Source organism: Botrytis porri (assembly GCF_014898465.1).
Source record: "Botrytis porri strain MUCL 3234 chromosome Unknown BPOR_005, whole genome shotgun sequence".
NCBI classification, from domain to species: domain Eukaryota; kingdom Fungi; phylum Ascomycota; class Leotiomycetes; order Helotiales; family Sclerotiniaceae; genus Botrytis; species Botrytis porri.
The window spans coordinates 895,362-914,473 of record NW_024066079.1 but is presented as its reverse complement, the minus strand read 5'-3'; the positions used below and the strand labels follow the sequence as shown (position 1 = coordinate 914,473).

The 19,112-nt window shown below is 42.1% G+C and overlaps 7 protein-coding genes across 7 annotated transcripts; 5 read left to right on the top strand and 2 right to left on the bottom strand.

Annotated features, from left to right (window-relative positions):
• Window positions 1-303: 303 nt before the first annotated feature.
• EAF01_003982 (uncharacterized protein) lies at window positions 304-2,428 on the top strand (the record flags this gene model as incomplete). Its single annotated transcript, XM_038912236.1, has 6 exons — window positions 304-687; window positions 734-791; window positions 842-1,559; window positions 1,626-1,692; window positions 1,741-2,122; window positions 2,169-2,428. 6 exons carry the CDS (start codon window positions 304-306, stop codon window positions 2,426-2,428), a joined length of 1,869 nt encoding a protein of 622 aa, XP_038771920.1.
• Window positions 2,429-5,533: 3,105 nt separating this feature from the next.
• Window positions 5,534-6,046, top strand: EAF01_003981 (uncharacterized protein; the record flags this gene model as incomplete). The annotated part of the gene is made up of 1 exon (XM_038912235.1): window positions 5,534-6,046. One exon carries the CDS (start codon window positions 5,534-5,536, stop codon window positions 6,044-6,046), a length of 513 nt encoding a protein of 170 aa, XP_038771919.1.
• A 2,620-nt stretch (window positions 6,047-8,666) lies between these two features.
• On the top strand, window positions 8,667-10,406 carry EAF01_003980 (uncharacterized protein; the record flags this gene model as incomplete). Its single annotated transcript, XM_038912234.1, has 1 exon — window positions 8,667-10,406. One exon carries the CDS (start codon window positions 8,667-8,669, stop codon window positions 10,404-10,406), a length of 1,740 nt encoding a protein of 579 aa, XP_038771918.1.
• Window positions 10,407-10,848: 442 nt separating this feature from the next.
• Window positions 10,849-12,207, top strand: EAF01_003979 (uncharacterized protein; the record flags this gene model as incomplete). The annotated part of the gene is made up of 3 exons (XM_038912233.1): window positions 10,849-11,196; window positions 11,271-12,019; window positions 12,096-12,207. The coding sequence occupies 3 exons, from the start codon at window positions 10,849-10,851 to the stop codon at window positions 12,205-12,207; spliced, it is 1,209 nt and encodes a 402-aa protein (XP_038771917.1).
• Window positions 12,208-12,676: 469 nt separating this feature from the next.
• Window positions 12,677-13,396, bottom strand: EAF01_003978 (uncharacterized protein; the record flags this gene model as incomplete). The annotated part of the gene is made up of 2 exons (XM_038912232.1): window positions 12,677-13,308; window positions 13,375-13,396. The coding sequence occupies 2 exons, from the start codon at window positions 13,394-13,396 to the stop codon at window positions 13,094-13,096; spliced, it is 237 nt and encodes a 78-aa protein (XP_038771916.1). The 3' UTR covers window positions 12,677-13,093.
• Window positions 13,397-15,269: 1,873 nt separating this feature from the next.
• On the bottom strand, window positions 15,270-16,281 carry EAF01_003977 (uncharacterized protein; the record flags this gene model as incomplete). The annotated part of the gene is made up of 3 exons (XM_038912231.1): window positions 15,270-15,575; window positions 15,655-15,755; window positions 15,804-16,281. The coding sequence occupies 3 exons, from the start codon at window positions 16,279-16,281 to the stop codon at window positions 15,426-15,428; spliced, it is 729 nt and encodes a 242-aa protein (XP_038771915.1). The 3' UTR covers window positions 15,270-15,425.
• A 997-nt stretch (window positions 16,282-17,278) lies between these two features.
• On the top strand, window positions 17,279-18,401 carry EAF01_003976 (uncharacterized protein; the record flags this gene model as incomplete). Its single annotated transcript, XM_038912230.1, has 3 exons — window positions 17,279-17,570; window positions 17,629-17,888; window positions 18,000-18,401. The coding sequence occupies 3 exons, from the start codon at window positions 17,279-17,281 to the stop codon at window positions 18,399-18,401; spliced, it is 954 nt and encodes a 317-aa protein (XP_038771914.1).
• Between the last annotated feature and the right edge of the window lie 711 nt (window positions 18,402-19,112).

Here is a 19,112-nt window from a genome sequence, read left to right as displayed (position 1 = left end):
ATAAGGAATCGAACCAGATATTAAGTTCCTTGAACTTACTTTTGTTTGCTTGGTAATATTGAGGTTGGCGGTGATTGTGGAATACGGAAGGTGCAAGTCTGAGGTAAGAAGCTCTGAAAGTCTCTGGAAACGCTCTTGCCACCTCAGAAGTCTTTGCTATATTCTGAAATCTATCGTTGTGACATAGTTGAGCATGAACACACTCTTTACATTTTGATCACTGTAAATTTCTTTGCCTTTTGCTTTGCTACAATCTTGCTCTTTTGCTCAGTTTTGATCGATTTTGACCGATTTTTGCTCATAATGGTTTACATCTCCCCTTTATCAACTCCAACTGCGACTTCAACTGCAACAAGTGAAACACCTCTTCGACCCCCGACTAACAATACGACACCGTGGTCAGAGATCTCAATGGAAGAATGGCGGAATGGAGTGGATTTTAGAAGCCCGCCACCAGCTTATGACGAAGAGGAGCAATCCGAAATACCTCGCCGACTTTACAAAGCCAACTTGGAGCACCTTTACAAGGCTATATGGCTCACAGTATTAATAATGATTTGTTTCTGGTATTGGCTGAGTCAACAACAGCAGCGAATACATTTCTATCAATATGACACAAAGCTTTCTACAGCAGGGCCACCACTAGAAGGACTTCGTTTCATTGATGCCAGCCATCCCTACATACGTGTATGTCATCATATCAATTCACAGAACGAATTCTAACATAGAACAGTATGTGGGTCGTTGGTCTTCGACATTGGATGGCACGAGAAAAGATGGGTCATTTCCAGGTACACTCTCTCGCTAAATCATCTGTGATTTTCTAACGAAGCTTTCTCAGGCATTTATCTCGATGTCGCCTTCAACGGAAGTAGCACTATCTTAATATCACTCCATAACAAAGATCAACAAGGTCATGCTAAAAGGACAGATGCTCGAAACAAAACAACAGCGTCTGGATTTCCAGCATTATTAGACAATACAAGCGCGGAACCTATCTCTCTGCTTGCTCAAGTCGATGATGAGGAATACGTTGTACTTCCAAACGCAACATCACTTGTGGCTATACGAACGAAAGATCTCGATCCCCAATTACCCCACATTATTCGCATCATTGCACCAATGATCGGTAGGGATATAACAGAGACCTTTCAATTTCTAGGGGTCTGGATAGATGAGAATGGACAACTGATTCCAGTTCAAAATCCAATGTCGACCACAAATCTACCATTTGCTGAAAGAGATGTAGAGAATGAGGAATTGGGACTGTCTATGAATGCCGTGGACGATGGCTTAGCAGAAAATGCTTCTCGGCGCAAGATGTTGGAGATCTTGACTGATCTACCTGGTTCTATGACAGGCCTAGACAGAAGAAAGCACCAGGTAGCATCTAATGTCGCAAATGGAATATTGGGAGGAGTTATGGGGTGGGAATACCTCACTGGTGAGATGTTTGGTAGCGATCATGTAACTGTTGGGATGGATGGGATGTGCCTACTACAAGACTGTATCGGCGGCAGGGGAAGTCCAGCAGGATTGGCAGACGTCTTCTTCCAAAGGTACGTCTGGTGGTTTTCCTGAGTTTTTTGGTTGTCCGTTTTTTTGGGGCCCTCTAATGCTTGCAGTGGACCACTTGGCTCTGGGCAATATGCGCAACCATGGCTCTTCCAATCCTATGTCCCGGATGTAATGGTAATCGTTTCACTTTCCACTTCAAATATAAGCAGCTAATATGTTCAGATTCTCAATATCGGCAATGCTGACTGGGATTCGTTCCGAATATACAATGAAGATTACAATATGACGACATGGGAATTGAGTGTGATTTTCGAGGAAACCTACGTTTCGTTAATTAAAGCAATTAGAACATTGGCATATCCCAAATATTCCGGAACTATGGCCGAAGTATCACAATACGATTATCCACAACACCGAGCAGTTGATATCCCGATATTTGTAATGAGACCCTTTCGCGGGCAACTTGAACAAGCGACGTATTCTGTAGTGGATCGATTACAATTTGAGGGAGACAAATCAGTTTTCTGGCTTGATACTTCAGGCTGGCTCAATACCGATATTAATTTTGAGGGACGATCAGAAGACCATGACTTTTTCCTCGACGGTAAGAACATTCTCCGTTGTCTAAGCCGCCAACTAACAATGAACAGAGGGGAGTCCACGGAAAGAATGGCGCCTCACGGAGAGGGGAAACCAACGCGTTGCGATTCAGTTGCATATGCATGTATGCAGATATCTTGCACAAGATGCTGATAAGTGTGCATTTTTAGCACCAGAAGCATATCAAGGTGGCAATTTGGATCCGGTTGCGATGCATTTCGATGAATACATAAGGGATGAAAAAGAGAGAAGGCTGAAAAAGCTATTCTGGGTTTCCCCAGAGGATGAAGGAAGACTCCAAGTCAAATAAATACAATGATGAAGATATGAAAAATGAAGAGCTTTAAAAATTGTCATCAATACCTAATTTCTATCTGGTAGTTAGTTTTCAATGAATATGTTTAGCTTGAGGTTTTGTTGGAACACGTGAATGTCATGTGACACCATGGTAACCTTCGTTGTATATAATGTTATATCTAATGTGATACTCATTGATGATAGTATTAATGATGTTATTCATTCAGATAGTACACTTAGAGAATAGTTTTCTTCTTTTGTATAAAGGGAGATAAGATAGATTAATACTAACCCTTTTACTCATACATTTTGTGTATACACCTTTGAAAGTCTGTCCAACAGGTTTAGGTGAAGAAGGTTGTACTGTCCACAACCGGCGATCTACCTCTATGAAGGCCAATACTATGGTGATTAATAGAGCATATATATCAGAAAACCCTCCATCATTTTATTATATGGGCACGAGTATTGAAGCTGTTCGAAAGTTCAAAAATTACATGCCCAAGATAGCACTCATTCCAGCAAGGTTGAGATAAAATGCTCTGATACCGCCTCAATCGAAAATGGCTTGCTTTTCTACTATCTGAATCTCAAGATAGATTGCATGCCATCAGAACTGAAAGGATATTGTAGCCAGAGACTTCATGGATTTCAAGTTGGTCTTGCCGAATGATAAGTATGTCATTTGACGGCCACGCTGCTAGGGATGAATATTGCAGGTGCGACTTTAGTGGGTTGATATATAATCTAAATCCATGTTATTCATAATTCTACACCTCTTCAACACCTGAAAGAATGGTTCCTTTAACGCAAGCGAGCTTTCAGTTTAAAATCTTCGGAAAGATTCCGAAAAGCCTGGATTTAGTCATAGACCTGGGATCAGCGATTCTGTCGAAAAGGGTAACACTTCTGGTGTAGATCTGCGCCCAGGTATTTTTGAAATTCCTAAGATGTGAGAAGTTAAAGTTTGCAGGCTTCGAATACTTTTGGAGACTTGGGTTGAATGCAATATTGCCCATTTAGGACTGGTCAAGTCGATACAGATGGTAGATTGAGTTAAGTTGTCTTCCATAGGTGCCGACACTGTAGGTTGTTACTTACCGGAGACCACTCGTACCCTCAAACTCTGTTCATATCCGAACAAGTGTCAATCTGCAAACCAAAAGGGGCATTTTTCGCGTAATAAGTATTCGTAGATCTACTACTTTTATCTTTTCCAATACCAAAGCAATTCAATTTTTATTATGATGATCTAAAAATCCTTAGCGGCTTATAGAACCAAATATAGCGGATCGGCGTCTACGTCAAAAGCTTAAATTGAGTTCCAGACTAGCAACTGACAGATTAACGACCAAGGAACAAATCGCACTATATTCGACTTGGCGTCTTACTTGATTTTATAGGTCGTATGCACTAGAGTTGCAAACGCTACATATATGACTAATGTCTTTCTGGAAAACAACATCAATCCTACCTTTTAAGGGATTTGGATGATCATTGTAGTCGCTGGAAGTATCTTGGATTGTATCTAGGATGCCTTGATTTGATGGAGAATGAATGGGAATGTATAGGGTATAAAGAAGCGATTAGTATTATGAAAACCGGATTGTGATCAGATAGATCCGCTTAAAATGAGGAAGATTGATGGCCCAAAGGCTAGAGTTTATTGAGGGCCGCTAGTGAAGGGGTTATGAAAAATGAAGACCATAGTTTTTGCCGAGGAGTATGAGCTATAATGGTAAAGGGCAACGACTTATATTCCTTAATTATTGAGGTTTGCCGGAACAAAGGGAGTAATGGTTAGTAAAAGTTGGCAGGCTTCAAGGTTATCATGACACTGTCGTTGCAGAGTCATACCAAATCTGGTAGTTCCTCGTAGACTAGATTATAATGATTCAACCGTCGATAGTACCCAGAGTCAATAACCAAGGTCCCCAGTAAGTAGTATGCAGACAAACCAGACTTGGAAATTTCGCACGCAATTCGAGGAAACTATTATTCATGGTATGTTGAGAGGGGTATGCAGATGGCACATCAAGATATCGTGACGTCAATATTAAAGACAATAGAAGGTTAGGAATTGAGTGAGAAAACGAACTATGAAGTGTAAACTTTCCAAATAGATGACTTCTAACCTGTTCGATTACCCAGAATTATTGGGGCACCTGGTCTGATTTTGTGGTGGTACCTGACTACATCTTACATGTGATATATAAAGAGGTGTTCCACAGATTTCGTGTTCAATTCACACTTCGACGTGTAAGTTTATCAAATATATACAATTTGTGATCAGAACGTAGCTAGACAATGGAGATTATTGGCTCTAAGCCATCTAATGTGATTCCATCTGTCGATCAGTTGGTTCGCCTCAAAATCATGTGTGAACAATCTGATTAGACGAGGTGACGAAGTGGATGACTTCGCTACTCCTTGCTTTCCTTGTATTTCGGATGTTACCATGAGGGTTAAGTTCAAATTTTGAGTTCAAATTGATATGCTTTAAGCGTCTACACAAGTGACAAATTTAGTCCATGACATTGAGTTTCCTCTTCATGACATGGGGTTTTTGCTATGCTTTTGACTGTTACTAATAGTGATTTTTGAAGTCACCACATTCTATGATGTATTCAACAAGTACTCAAGCCAAGTGACCTACAACTAACATGATCGTCAACTTGGAGCTCTCCAAAAATGTAATTCCCTCAAAATCGTCGAAATTGAACTCAGACTAATCTTTAGATACAATTGTAGCGCATATACCCTAGATCATATCGAGTTGCTCGAGTTGCTCTGGCTACAATGAAAGAGAAAGTTGGCTTCGATTCATGGAAATCGTCATAGGCTGTGTCGATGTTGATTCTGCTTATATAACCTTCGTCGATTGTTCCTATATAAGTGCTACTTGTTCCCATCTATTTTCATTTTTATTAACTCCACACAGGCTATTTCACTCAATTTTCCATCTTGTATTTTCCCTATCACCTCACACGGTTATCAATCAAAATCAGATACATGTAATTGTCAAGTTCCATCCTTCACTTGCTCCCCATGAACTTGCATGAAGCTAACCTTTATGATTCATTTCTTCTTTAGATCAAGTCGCTCTCGAGTCTCAACCATGGTTTCAGTCAAGAAAGTAGTCATGGCTATCGCAGGCATCAGCGTATCAGCCGCTCTTGCCAGCAGCACATTCCCAATCAACACAATACAATTCATATCTTTCGATGATACAGACAGAGTCATCACCTTTACCTCCCATCCTCAGTGTGAGGATCTTCCGGACATTCACCACAAAGGTGGAGAGAATTTCACTATGGAAATTCCTCTTAATTGGGGAGGTACCGTAATGGCTAGAATGTATGATGCTGTGGTCCCTATCCACCGTGTTCAAGCCGAATTTCAATGGCAAGGGTTCGAAGGCAAGACCCACTACGACGCCTCTGCAATCACCAACCATACCGATAACTCTGGTATCCGTTTCATTTACCCAGCTGGTCAAGGCCATGTCCACGAGGCACGAAGTGGATGCACAGTTTATCCTTGCAACACTGCTTATCTTCAGGCTAATGACGAGCAAACCAAGGTCACCTACCAAACTGATATGGTTATCGAGATTGGTACCCTTTACTAGGGTAAGTTCCCAGCCGAATCTCATCACATATGACCCTCACTAACTTATTGTAGGCTTCCGATCGAATATGGCTTCCGCGGGCGTTTTCGTCTCGGCTAGCTTCAGTCTCGACATCATTTGATCGCCGATTTCGGTAAATCGTAAGCAAACTGCCATTTCGGGTGACTCCTTCAGTGTCAATGGGCAAGAGTCTTGGGGTTTTGAAGCTCGAGGGTATACCCTGAGATCTGATCTAGACGGAATTCGGTGGTGGTCTTGGAATTTGTTGGGCTATCTCGTGGTTAATTTCGAACATGTATGATTATCAAATGTGCTGCCTATAAAAGATGCACATGTAGGAGAAATTACATCACACATCAAACGTATATAAAAAATGATGAATTACAAATGATTAGTAAAGACGTCTGAATCAAGAACTAACAAGCCCATATACTCGAAGTCTCATCTAGAGGAATAGGAAATTTTGATATTTTTGTTCTTGATGGCCCACCAGAGTATGTGGTCAAGAAGAACGGTCATACCCTAGCCAATTTTTCTTTCCTAGATGCTTTCGGCCACGACCAAAGGGGCCACGAAATGAGCACAAGTGGGAGACATAATAAGATGCCAGTACCTTGGCCTCTACCAAGAATCATGATGGTATAGTTTCAATTTGTCGAACCACAAAGCCTGGCAGAAAGGCGGGCTGCAAGAAATTTTCATGCGAATTTTCCCAAAGGCATTCTGATGATGAGGAAAACAATATGGACCGAAGATATCACTATGATTTCTGAACTTTGGCCAAATACTCTGGAAATGCGTCACTTGATCGCTAGTGTCCAAAAATTTGTCGTTAATTGATCATAGAAATTCATCGATCCTTTGAAATCACCTTGAAAGGCATGGGTTAAGTCCAGTCACTGCTGCACTCGATTCTCTATCCTTTCGGTCTCAAGATCATTTGGATGGGCTCTTAAGAGGATCAGCTGGAGTCCGTGACTTTGTGGTCATGGCTTCGCTTGAGCAATGATTAAAAAACTGGCACTATATGCCAAACTTCGCAATGTTTGGATCTCACGCGCGACCTAATACACCCATGAGAAATTTCACATATACTTAATACCTGTCACGTTGTGTTGCCTCCCTTAAGTCTCGACTTTGCCATGATCTTGATCAACCTCACATGTTTGCTACCTTCCTCGCGGTCAAAAAGATTCATCATGGGTATACCGTCTACACGCAAACACTACGCTGGCCGGAGGCGTCTTCACTCCCGTGTGTTCTGTAGAGGCTCTAGATTCTTCGATCCGATCACTAACAATGTCAAATGTGATTGGGCACATCAAAAATGCTTTCCTCTCGTGTCGATGCCTCTACTTATTACCCTTTTCGCCCTGTCTCATATCTTCTGGCGTTTGATGTTATTGATATCAAGATGGTTGAAGATGTATGACAGATGTATGTTATCATGTATCATTAAGGGATAGAATAATATAATACGTATAAAAATATTGGCTGAAGACTGTAGTGGAGTCGTTTCTACAAACACTTGACAGACATTGAACGTTCGGAATATTTCCCCATTTTTACTGATACCAACGATCAGCCAGAAATGGCAAGTACATCCATATAGTTTCCGAGATTCTTCCGGTCCATGATTCTGGGGATTAGTCAGTAATGAGGACTTAACACTGGAGAAGTTGAAGCTCGATTTAATATTAAAATCTGTTCTAGGCATAGGGGTTTTCGACGTTTCTGACGGTAATCAAATTGAGCACTGTACTCGTAATACTTTCCACTCACGTGCCACTTATTCCTATCTTCCAAGGTTGCAACGTTCATATATCAAACCGATAGAGTTCCACTACAGACACTGATAACCTTGACAAAGTTGGAGTGAGTGACTGATTGTTGCTCGCCGATATGCAAGCTTTATCTCGGTACTCCACCAGTGCTGTTCTAGATCCACTCAAGTTTCTGATACGTTATGAACTCGATATTCCAAATAGCACAAGTTATCTTTCTGCATTAATAAACAAATTGTGAATAGAATTCCTACTTCGTACGCTCTTAACGTATATCTAGGGGCTTTTTTATATATAGAAAAGGCAACCTTTAATTATGTCAATCACGGACTATTGAATGATCCATACACGCGCTAAAATCGGCTCGTTTTCAAGAGGCTGGAGTGTGGCTGAAATGACCAAAATGGCTAGCATTGATGGATGTAAGCGAGTTGGGGTGAGAAATTGGAGAGAAACTGGTGATGATGTAGTTGCGGCTAGAGCTTCCCTCGGCTTTATAATGACAAAATTTGCTTCTGTTCTCTTCTGCTGGAAATACTACAAAAAATCAGTCGATTCATTCATTCCTTGACTTTAAAGGCGATTTTATAATCCAATGATACAGATCTACAGACTCAATTTCATTTGTTTACTTCCATTATTCTGCATGTCAAGGTAGCTACCTACCTAACCTCCATCCTCCAAATACCAGTTCGTTCTAGACCTTGGCTCACAACTCGACCTGAGCACGCGACCTCCTATAAGACCCCTCAACCAACAAGATTGATAAGAATCAAACCACTTCTGTGCTATCCTCGAATACATCAGCACGATAGCCATTTGAGATATTAATCATCATGAAAAGGGCGAGATTTCCCAGCGGGATGGAGCGTCGAAAGTCCTCTACTCCTCACTACCATACCTTCCCCACCCCACCACCCAAGTCTCGCGGCAGACCTCAAGTCGCATCAACCTTATCATCTGGTGGCGATGGATCTGCGAATTCGATTTCAAATGAAGGGGAGCCCGAAGATGAACAACACCAATCTCCTCTTCCAATAAGACAACTCGCTGTATTGGCAGTCATCGCGCTCGCCGAACAAACCGCCTTGAATTCGATATCTCCATATCTACCCCAAATGACGTCGAAATTTCCAGAAGTTGATCCAAGTCAAATAGGGTTATACGTCGGAACCATAGCGTCGAGTTTTGCGTTCGCGCAATTTACAACGAATTTTTTCTGGGGCTGGTTATCTGATAGGATAGGGAGGAAGCCGGTGGTAATGCTTGGGACGCTTTTGACATCAGCATGTTTTGTTGCTTTTGGATTCTGCAGGACGTTATGGCAGGCAGTATTGGTACAAGCGCTCATGGGTATGGTCAACGGAAATCAGGGTGTCATAAGTACATGTTTGGGAGAGATTACAGACCGCAGTAATCAGAGTAAGGCATTTGTCTATCTGCCAGTCATTTATGGAATCGGTGGCATAACAGGACCGGCTTTGGGTGGATTGTTAATCTTCGAAGAGAATCCGTTTAACAAGGGGCACCCAAATCCCTATCCATATTTACTACCGAATTTGTTTGCGGCATCAATATTACTTCTCGACTTGTTGTTGACTGGCTTTTTCTTGGAAGAAAGTCTAGCAGAGGCAAAGAATCTCCCACCTTTGAAGCACCGAATGAAGAGCCTCTTTACGTGGATGTGGCAATTCACAGGAGGAGCTCGACATCCAACCTATACAAGAACCCCTTCTCAGCGTGCACTGCTTCATGACTCTGATGAATCGGACGAAGAAGATTCTGAAGCCGAATCACTTCTCTCAATGGGCGACTTCTTCCATTCATCAAACGAAGCTCATTTGTCCTACAAGGAAGTCCTAAATCGCGATACTGTAATTCTTCTTGGTACTTATCTTATTTTTCAACTCTCCAATATTTCCTTCAACTCTCTTTATCCTATCTTCGCATCGGCTCCCGAGCATGCTGGACGAGCGCTGTCTCCTTCTGAAATTGGTCTTTCACTCTCTTTTGCAGGAATAGTTACAATTGTCTTCCAGATTGGCATTTTTGGTAAACTCAAAGAAAAGATGGGAAATAAAGCAACTTATAGATCAGGATTGTTCCTCTTCTTCATTTCCATGATGCTCATGCCATGGATTGGGTACAAAGATTCTCCTCCACCTTTCGGTATCGGAAATGGAAAATTATGGCTATGGCTTGAGCTTGGGTTCGTCTTGTTATTAAAGACAGTAGCTGCCGTGGGAGGTCTAACAAGTGCACTGTTACTTATTACAAATTCTGCTCCCAATCATGGTGTTCTTGGTACATTGAATGGCTTGGCACAAACTCTAAGTGCAGCGGGAAGAGCAGCGGGCCCTTTCTTGAGTGGAGGATTATTTACTTTAGGAACAAAGATTAAGAATGGGGGATTTCTCACATGGGGGGTTTTTAGTGGGATTGCCTTGGTGGGATTCGTGTTCAGCTGGGGAATCCGAGGAAAAGATTTGGAGAGCGGGGACTGGAGTGATGAGAGTAGTGATGATGAGAGCGAGAGTGGAAGTGATGGGGATATAGAGTCTGGGCAATCATCGTGATGACTTTGAGAAATTCATCGATTGGATGCTTGGTATTATATTGTAACAAATACTTTATACTTTGCGTTGTTCGCGTTGATGGGAATGGGATGTGTGTTTTTTATTTTGGGATAGGGTAATCATTGAGCGGTAAAGGAGTCTAGGCGCATAGAGGGAAAAGGGAGGATAGCGAGATTAGACTTTTGCATAGAGAAGTGAAACATACATGAGCAGCATGCGCATACATATTGGATTTAGAAGCTTTTGTAGCTAATACAATTTATCTCACCAAGCATTTCCATGATTTATAATATCAACCCATCGTAAAGTTTCGTGCACGGGCCAATTTATCCAATATCAAAAAACACCTACCTCACATCCAGCCCATCTCACAAAACGCGATGTTGAAATTAATTCGAATTCCACCAATTACCATGGAAACTTTTTTAACTTTTAATTCATCATGGCTTTCCTCGCTCTCCTAATCTCTATCCTCATCCTTCTCGTTTCTATACCTCTCTTCTATATCTGTCCAAAATGGTGGGGGGACGGGCTCGAGCGAGTGCGTTTCAGACGGAATTCAATCAATGCGCTATCAATATCAAGTCTCCCCTCGAACTTCTCCATGCTCTCAACTCCAGTGCTCAAAATATCTCTTTCAAGACCTATTTCTACAATGGCATTTTTCCTGAATCATTTGAAATCACACACCCTAATTACCTTACCCATTCCTGAAAAGAAGTTCACAGGGAAAACTATTATTGTTACGGGGAGTAACAGTGGATTGGGACTGGAGGCTGCGAGGTGGTTTGTATGTATTTGTTTGGATCTCTATAAAACCGTGTGCATATCATGTGGATTCTATGAATACTAATGATATCAAAGGTCCGTCTCGATGCTCAAAAAGTCATCCTCGCCGTGCGCTCCCTCTCAAAAGGTGAAGCTGCACGGCAGTCCATCATAGACAGTACCTCCTGCTCTCCAGATATCCTCGAAGTATGGAATCTCGATCTGTGTTCTCAATGTTCTGTTAAGGAATTCGCGCATCGAGCGAATGCGCTCCCGAGACTTGATATCTTGGTTTCGAATGCGGGAATCTATGTTTTTGATTTCAAAACCGTAGAGGGAAATGAAGAGTCGATTTGTGTAAATGTGATTAACACTTTCTTGTTGGCGTTGCTTTTATTGCCGAAACTGAGGGAGACGAGTATAACTTGTGATACGAAGGGGGTCATGACCTTCACGGGAAGTTTCGTGCATCATCTCACCACATTCCCGGAACGGCGAGCAGGGAATGTGTTTGAAGAATTGCGAGTGCAAGAAAGAGCGGATATGAGAGATCGATATAATGTGAGTAAACTGATCTCTCTGCTATTTTCCCGGGAACTCGCGTTTGCGCTTCGCGAATCGGAGACCCGCGGGATGGGAGGACATGTGGTTGTGAATATTGTTAATCCGGGGTTGGTGGATACGAAAATTATGAGACATGCGACGGGAGCGACGAAACATTTGGTTAGGGGGGCGATGAAGCTGATGGCAAGGAGTGTGGAGGAGGGGAGTAGGACGTTGGTACATGCTGCTGGTGGCGAGGAGGAAACGAATGGGATGTATTTGGATGATTGTAAAATTGGGAAGTTGGTACCCCTTTATCTTGGTGTCTTTGTTTTTATGATACGGATATTGTGAAGTTTGAGACTAATGAGAAAACAGGGTATCACCATGGACAATATCACTCGATGGGGTAGCGACACAAAAAGATATTTGGTTGGAGTTATCGCAGGAGTTGGAGAAAATAGAACCGGGGATTATGGGGGATGTATGAGAGGTTCAAATCGAAATTAATACTGCTTTTTATTCTCATTTTCGGTACAATTGCGTTGAGATTTTGGCCATAAATTAACATAAATACAGAGGTGACCTCGCCTGGCGAGGTTATCTCTTTTTTGACGAACGCAGTTTTGATATTTTGCGAGTTTTATCAGATATGCAACAAAACTCCTGAAGCGCGATTTGATTGATCAATGGGAACCAGACAATAGTGAGCAGGTTTTGTCCGCTCATCAATGATGCTCTACTCAAAATTCAAAAACTGAAAATTGGAGCATAGCAAATGGGAAACAGATAGCCGTACCTCCTTCAACATTAGATATCACCAGAGCAAGGTTATCCCAGAAGATCCTGATAAGTTGAGTTCGTTTGAATATAATGGGAATTGCTGGTTCGTTATATATAGATCCTTTCTCACGCCACACTTAATCACAAGCCAATCTCTCACCCTGGGTATTTCCATTCATTCAATCATACGAAGAGCCATCCGGTTCGCTCTCAAAGCCAAGTTCATATCATCGTCCAGCCCAAGACTATCATCCCGTTCCTTCGCAACACAAACAGTAAAAGTTCAACAAGGCGAAATCTCCATACTCCCCTCTTTTCCTCTCAAACCCTTTGATCTCCGGGCTCGTAGTCCCCCACTTCACATTCGATGACGCCGTCGCCTCCATCTCATACAGCTGCAAAAGAGAACCCTCCATCTCAGCCGACTCACGATGCCCAACCAATCTCATTTCCCGCGGTATATCCTCCGCCATCAACTCCGTCGTCTCGTGATATTCACCTTGCGGTAACTCTGCAACCCCACAATGTGTATCAATTGGGTTTCGTTCCGGTTTCTTTGGGGGTCTGAAAACATAGCCATGTCGTCTGTATCTTCACAGAAGTAGGCCGCAGGGTATGCATACGATGGCTGTTACTACTAGAATTACTATGCGAGTGATGTGGGTAGATGAAGCTGAGGGTGCTGTATTGGTATTTGCAGACGAGCTGGTACTAGTTGCCCTACCGGTAGGCTCTGCGAATGTCATCAATTCCGTGGTTGATCCATAGTTTATTTCAATGACTGTTGGAGATGCATCGTCATCTTGTGCTGTTTCAATCTTCAGTTAGTGACAGACTTCATAATATTTTTCAGATCGAAGACAAAGCGACTTACCAAAAACGCAGAAAGTAGCCATATCAACGCCAGAAAAAGTGATATAATATTCCCGAAATGAAAGAGAGCTTAATCAATCCAAGAGTAAGAAAAGAGGCGGAAAAGCTTAAGTTCACTATTTGAGACGTGGGGTGCCTTGCTGCGCCTCATCGTGCCGTAGATACATATATCCGTAGCATTCTCTGTAGCTCTTGTTTCAAATATTGTGATAAGTGATGCTGACAGGGGAAATCAATTGGAGAATTGACTAGATACAATGATTGTGGGGCTGGACCTGCCAATCATCATAGTAGCGATATCATCAAACTGTTGGTATCATATCACTCGTCAGCGCTGAGATTGCTGGATTGGAAAGGATTTGGATAGCCATTGAGGCGGCCAAGCAGATTTCTAGAGTTCTTTCCTGCTTTCCTATTTCCCAATTTTCCATTCGCTCGGCTCTTGATGCGATGGCTTTCTTGGTTGCACATATCGTCTTCCTCGCTTCCAACTCGCGAAAGACTTGTCAGTCTAGCCATGCACGTCGTTCCACAGACTTGGCATCTCTATAGATTAATTGACGTCAGCATCTGAAGGCTGTATGCTCATTATTCGTTTGGCTGATTGAAGTGACAGAAACGAAATGATATAAGAGCTATAGGGTTAGCTAATCGGAGTTTGGATACATTCCAAGAACGATTTTTACACGCTTGGTGAAGTATCTGACTAACTCAGAGCAACATATATGTTCCATGTTCGAGTAAATATCACTAAAGAGAACACCATGACTACCACGTATTTGAATATCCTTTAAACGACAAGCACGTCGAGATAGATAGGTCGATTTGATGTATTACAGTATTGCTAATCAATGTTTGTCATAGATCTCGAAATAGGTGGAATCAGCAATGAAATTGAGCAACGAACTGATAGTTATAGCAACAACATACACACTTTGAGATAGTACAGGATTGAGACACACGCTACCGTAGATGCTTAGGGCACCCAGAATCCCAGCCAGATAATTTGAGCTCGTGTTGACGATTTGTTAAATGAGGTAATCAGATGCTCTTGAAATCATTGTATTTCATCAAATGAAGCCTTGATCTCGGGATATCTTGAGACAATTATCACTGAACCAACAATCCTCACTCAAGAGGATATGGTAGTTGCTTCTGCCATGGTACTTATTTTCCACGTTGAAATGAAGATACAATGATATTGATTTTTGACCTAAACCTGAAATTCTCCGTTGAAAGTAAGTGTGTAGCCAACAACACTGAAGGTGGCGTTACAAATGAATAGCCTGCCTGCTAACAAACTAAGAACTGTGAAAAGAAATAAACCGTAGAGCTTGATCACTACCAACGAAAGCAGGGAATCGAGGTGAAAGGTCGCAAGGAAAATTGCACGCGTTCATTTGTTGTAAATACCTGTCAAGTCAACGGTTTATTGCTCTTTGAAGACTTTCGCTATGTAACGACGTCTCTGTGCATCACTCAGCTCGAGCTAGATGCATTATCACAGAGCTAGGAACACGCACACTGAGGTCTTATGTAGGTGGCAACATAAAAGCTGTGGCAGGCCGAGAATATTTTGTCAAACTTATGACATAAATTGGCTGTTCGACTCCAGTTCTATGTCCTTTCGTAGACCTTCCCTTGAAGTTAACAGGCCGGCACTCATTGAATGCATTCCATTTGAAGGTATGTACTAAGGCATATTCGCGAAGCATGGTCTTATTTTCCTGTGCCTTTGACGATGCTAATTGTAAGACGCGTTTGGCCTTCCTCTTCATGGTGAGTTCTAATGACTTGTTTTTTTTGTTTTTTTTGACTTGGTTTTGTCTGTCAAAGTGGCTTGTATGGAGGCTGGTAAAAACACGTGATGCAAATTCACAACCTTACTCGCCACAGTTGCCTGAAATATCTGTTCTCGACTAAACTCACTTCATTAGACGTCAACACACGAGGTATAGCTTCAATCGATCATGCTTATGTACATTATATACATATATGCATAATCAGGTCATCGAGAGAGAGGTCAAAAGACCTATTGTCCACATCTCAAATCTACCTCTTTGCTGGTCTCACCATCCATATGAACCCTTCTCCTTTCCGATCGCCGAATCTTTCTGGTATTTTTGTTTCACAATGTTTAACATATTCGAATCCCTCGGATTCATATAGTGGTCGACCAGCTACAGATGATTCTACTATGGCCTGAATTGAACTCGCGTTAGCTATAGTTGTCAATGAAGGCGGGGTGCAATCAATGCTCAGATCGACAGATTCTACATACCGCATATCCAAGTTCATCAGCGATTGCAGTTCCCCATTTGACTAAAAGACGACCTGCTCCCCGACGTTGATATGCAGGGTCAACAGCAAGGATATCCAATGCTATAATCATGGGTCAGCAAAAAACAGATAGCGACTCAAGACTCTTACAAACTAAATGGCCTTCGTATTCCTTGATGGCCGCGCGACGAGTGATCAAGAAGTCTCGGTTCAAATGCTGAGCCCACTCCTTCTCCTCCGCAGTTTCCCAATAATCGCCATCCAAATCTTTTTCGGGTGGGATCACACCTTTCCAAATGTTCCATTTGGCTTTTGCAATTATAGCGCCTGTGTCGGTATCCACGACTTTAAGAAATTTCGTGTGGGGATCGTTGTTTTTGATATCCCGAAAGCGGTTTCCACCACTAATTCGACCAGCCTCAGTATCATGATTTGGATAAACTGCCTCAATCATGGGGTGTCTATTTCCGAACGCCTGGCAAAAGATCTCAAAGATCCGATGCATATCATCATCATTACATTTCTCAACTTTGAGAACCATTGTGACGCTATGAAGAGTTTCTATTGATGTCTGATTCGGAAAATACTTGGTTGACTTGCGCACGTCTCCTCTCGAGTTTCGACTCATATATGCCAAGATTGATAAGATGACAAAGCGTGTCAAGAGTGGAGGGGCGTATTACTCCGTAGTCCACCGGATATCGGAATCGGATATACCCTTAATACAGGCTTACGCATATGCATATGCATAGTGGTTTATCCCCACTATGACAGTGATAGAATGTTTAACCGAGCAAACCACCTAACAAGTATCTCCTGATATATATCATGGCTCAGAATAACTACTCTCTTCCTTCGGGGCATATTCGCAAACGGAAAACTCTCTCTCCTGGAGCAGACATAACCTATTCTTTGGTGATTCATCCTCAAAAGGAGAGCTCTCGTTAGCTATGAAGGCATGATTCGTTCGCGTTCTTACCCTTTTTGCCGTCACTATGAAAATCTCATCAGTACATTTGCTTTGGTCCTTTGGTGCGTTGCTTTTTAGCTTGCGTTGGCCTGTCCGTCCTTGCGGCCTTTCTCTGAGTTCGTTAGGGAAAGTCTTGGTGATTTCCTACCAAGCAGACTATGAGGGATGACAACCCCAAACTTTGAATACACACAGCCATCTGGTCTTACACAATACGCATCGCGAGCCACTTGCGGAATTAGAGATGGCTCGAATGCAGTGAACGTGTCATCTATTGGTATACTAGATCATTCCGCAAAGACATTCGCATCATTTACTTTGAGGTGAGATGATGAGCGTTACTGAATTCTTCGGTTGAGATCCAAAGTTTTTGTAAGCAATTCTTCGTTATTATCATGAGATAAAATTATTTTTGCTCAGTCGTTATCTCCAGTGATTGGTTCTTGCTTGATCTCGATAAACCAGAGAATGGTGAATGCTGCCAGTGTTCGTTGACTTAAAGCCGCATTCACACTCAACAAGTTGGATGAGTGAATTATGAAAAAATAGTTGACCGCTTGTTTTTTGTTTCTTTCTTCGATCTATCAGTATATAATCAGCTTAATAAATCCACAATTTCCTTTTTGACAAAATCTTGGATATCAGAGGCGTCAATATGCCTCGCAAATACATCGTTTTACCAGCAGCATTAACAGTACTTCTCACTTTACTTACGGCGATGTTCATCGACATAGGTAAAGAGGAGAGCTTTCTATTCGACTTCCCCATCATTTCCCTTGATACTACGAAGTTGAAGGATGATATTTTTCAGAGCAATAACTACACTCTACCCATCACCGATGTATTGAATCTATATTTCCGAACTCACTGCGAGGGAGATTATGTTTCCACACGTAATATAAGCCCTAGGTTGAAGAATGTATCCTGCTCCGAACCTTCATCCGATGGTATGTTCCATTCGTCTACAAATACCACCGATTGAAGGAAGTTTCTAACATCCTCAAGTCAAGTTTCTTCCTGCCAATATTATCCATCTCCAACTCATCAAACCCAACTCTTCGGTCCAAATACAACTTCCAGACAACAACTTTGGGCATCAACTTGGCGAAATCCAGAATGCGTTCAAAAAACCATATCATGCACAACTTCATGCGGCATTCGCCATATATGCTACAGCATTCTGTCTAGAAGGCATTGTGTTGATCATAGCTTTTTTATCATTCCTGGGATTCGATGTTGCTTGGATTTTCGGAGGGTTATCTGTCGTATGTGTTATGCCTTCTCCTTTTCCTCGGCTTGAGTCACCAATCTTGGGCTAGAGTTCACGTTATGCCGCAGTACTGTATACAGAGGGACAACACTAACAGATAAAATAGTTAACGACAACCTTCATTTTGATCGGAAACAGTATCACGACAGCCTTTCAATACCATACAGTTACGACTATCAACCAATATGGTGAAGATGTTGGGATTTTGGGGTATCGTGGAACAGGGTTGCTGGTATTGATTTGGTTTGCCTTTGGAATGGCTTCTGTTGCCTCAGCTACTTGGGCATGGGGGGCGTGGATGATCAGAAGGCCTGATGACAGTAGTGAGGTTTCGGATGATGGGGGTGTATACATGAATTGCAGCAGAAATCCAGCGGAAGTTGGAATCGGCGAACCAATGATGCTGGCTATGAGAGGAAGGAAAGCCGTAAATGTATGTGAGGAAGGAATAGGTATGGAGCATGGGATTGATTATGTTAGAGAGAGCCAGATTGGGCTTGCTCTATAAACTGGGGGTTTGAACTTCAGCGGGAGACATATATACATCTTATCCGGACTGTATCTCGATATAAGTCAGAGATGAGTAAGGAAGCCTTATAGTAATATAGTTGCGAAACATTATCGTCCATACAGTTCAGAGAAGATATAATACACGCAAATCTCTCAAGTGTCAAAAATGGCTCGGTTGTGCTCTTGGCGCTCTCTTCAATTCGATTTGAATCTTCGCCTGCTCGGCGTCAAGAATTGTGATCGTGAAATGTCGCATCGAGGCTTCACTTCACTATTACTTTTACATCCCTTGATCTATTGACCGATGCAGATGTTAACTCGTTACCACAAACCGATTTCAGAAGATACAGTGAAAGATCATGGTTCAAAAATGTTGTATGAAAACAGAAAAACATGGAGTGATCTACCAAGAGTCTAGCCAACTTATACTCTGTACTCCTTGCGCGCAACTCATGAATCACTCTCTCCTAATGCCTGAAACCTAAGCTTCTCTAGCCATGCATTGTTATGGAGAGATACCATAGCATACCATGATACGCCTATCAAGATAGCCTCTCTCTTAAGCAAGGCTACTCACCATTTATCTGGATTATAAGAAGCTCTTATATAATCTCATTCATACTACTTTCAACATAAAGAATGTGTCATCGTCGCTCATTGAAATCTGGACATAGTAAAATGACATCGCTGACATGGCAAAAAGAATTCC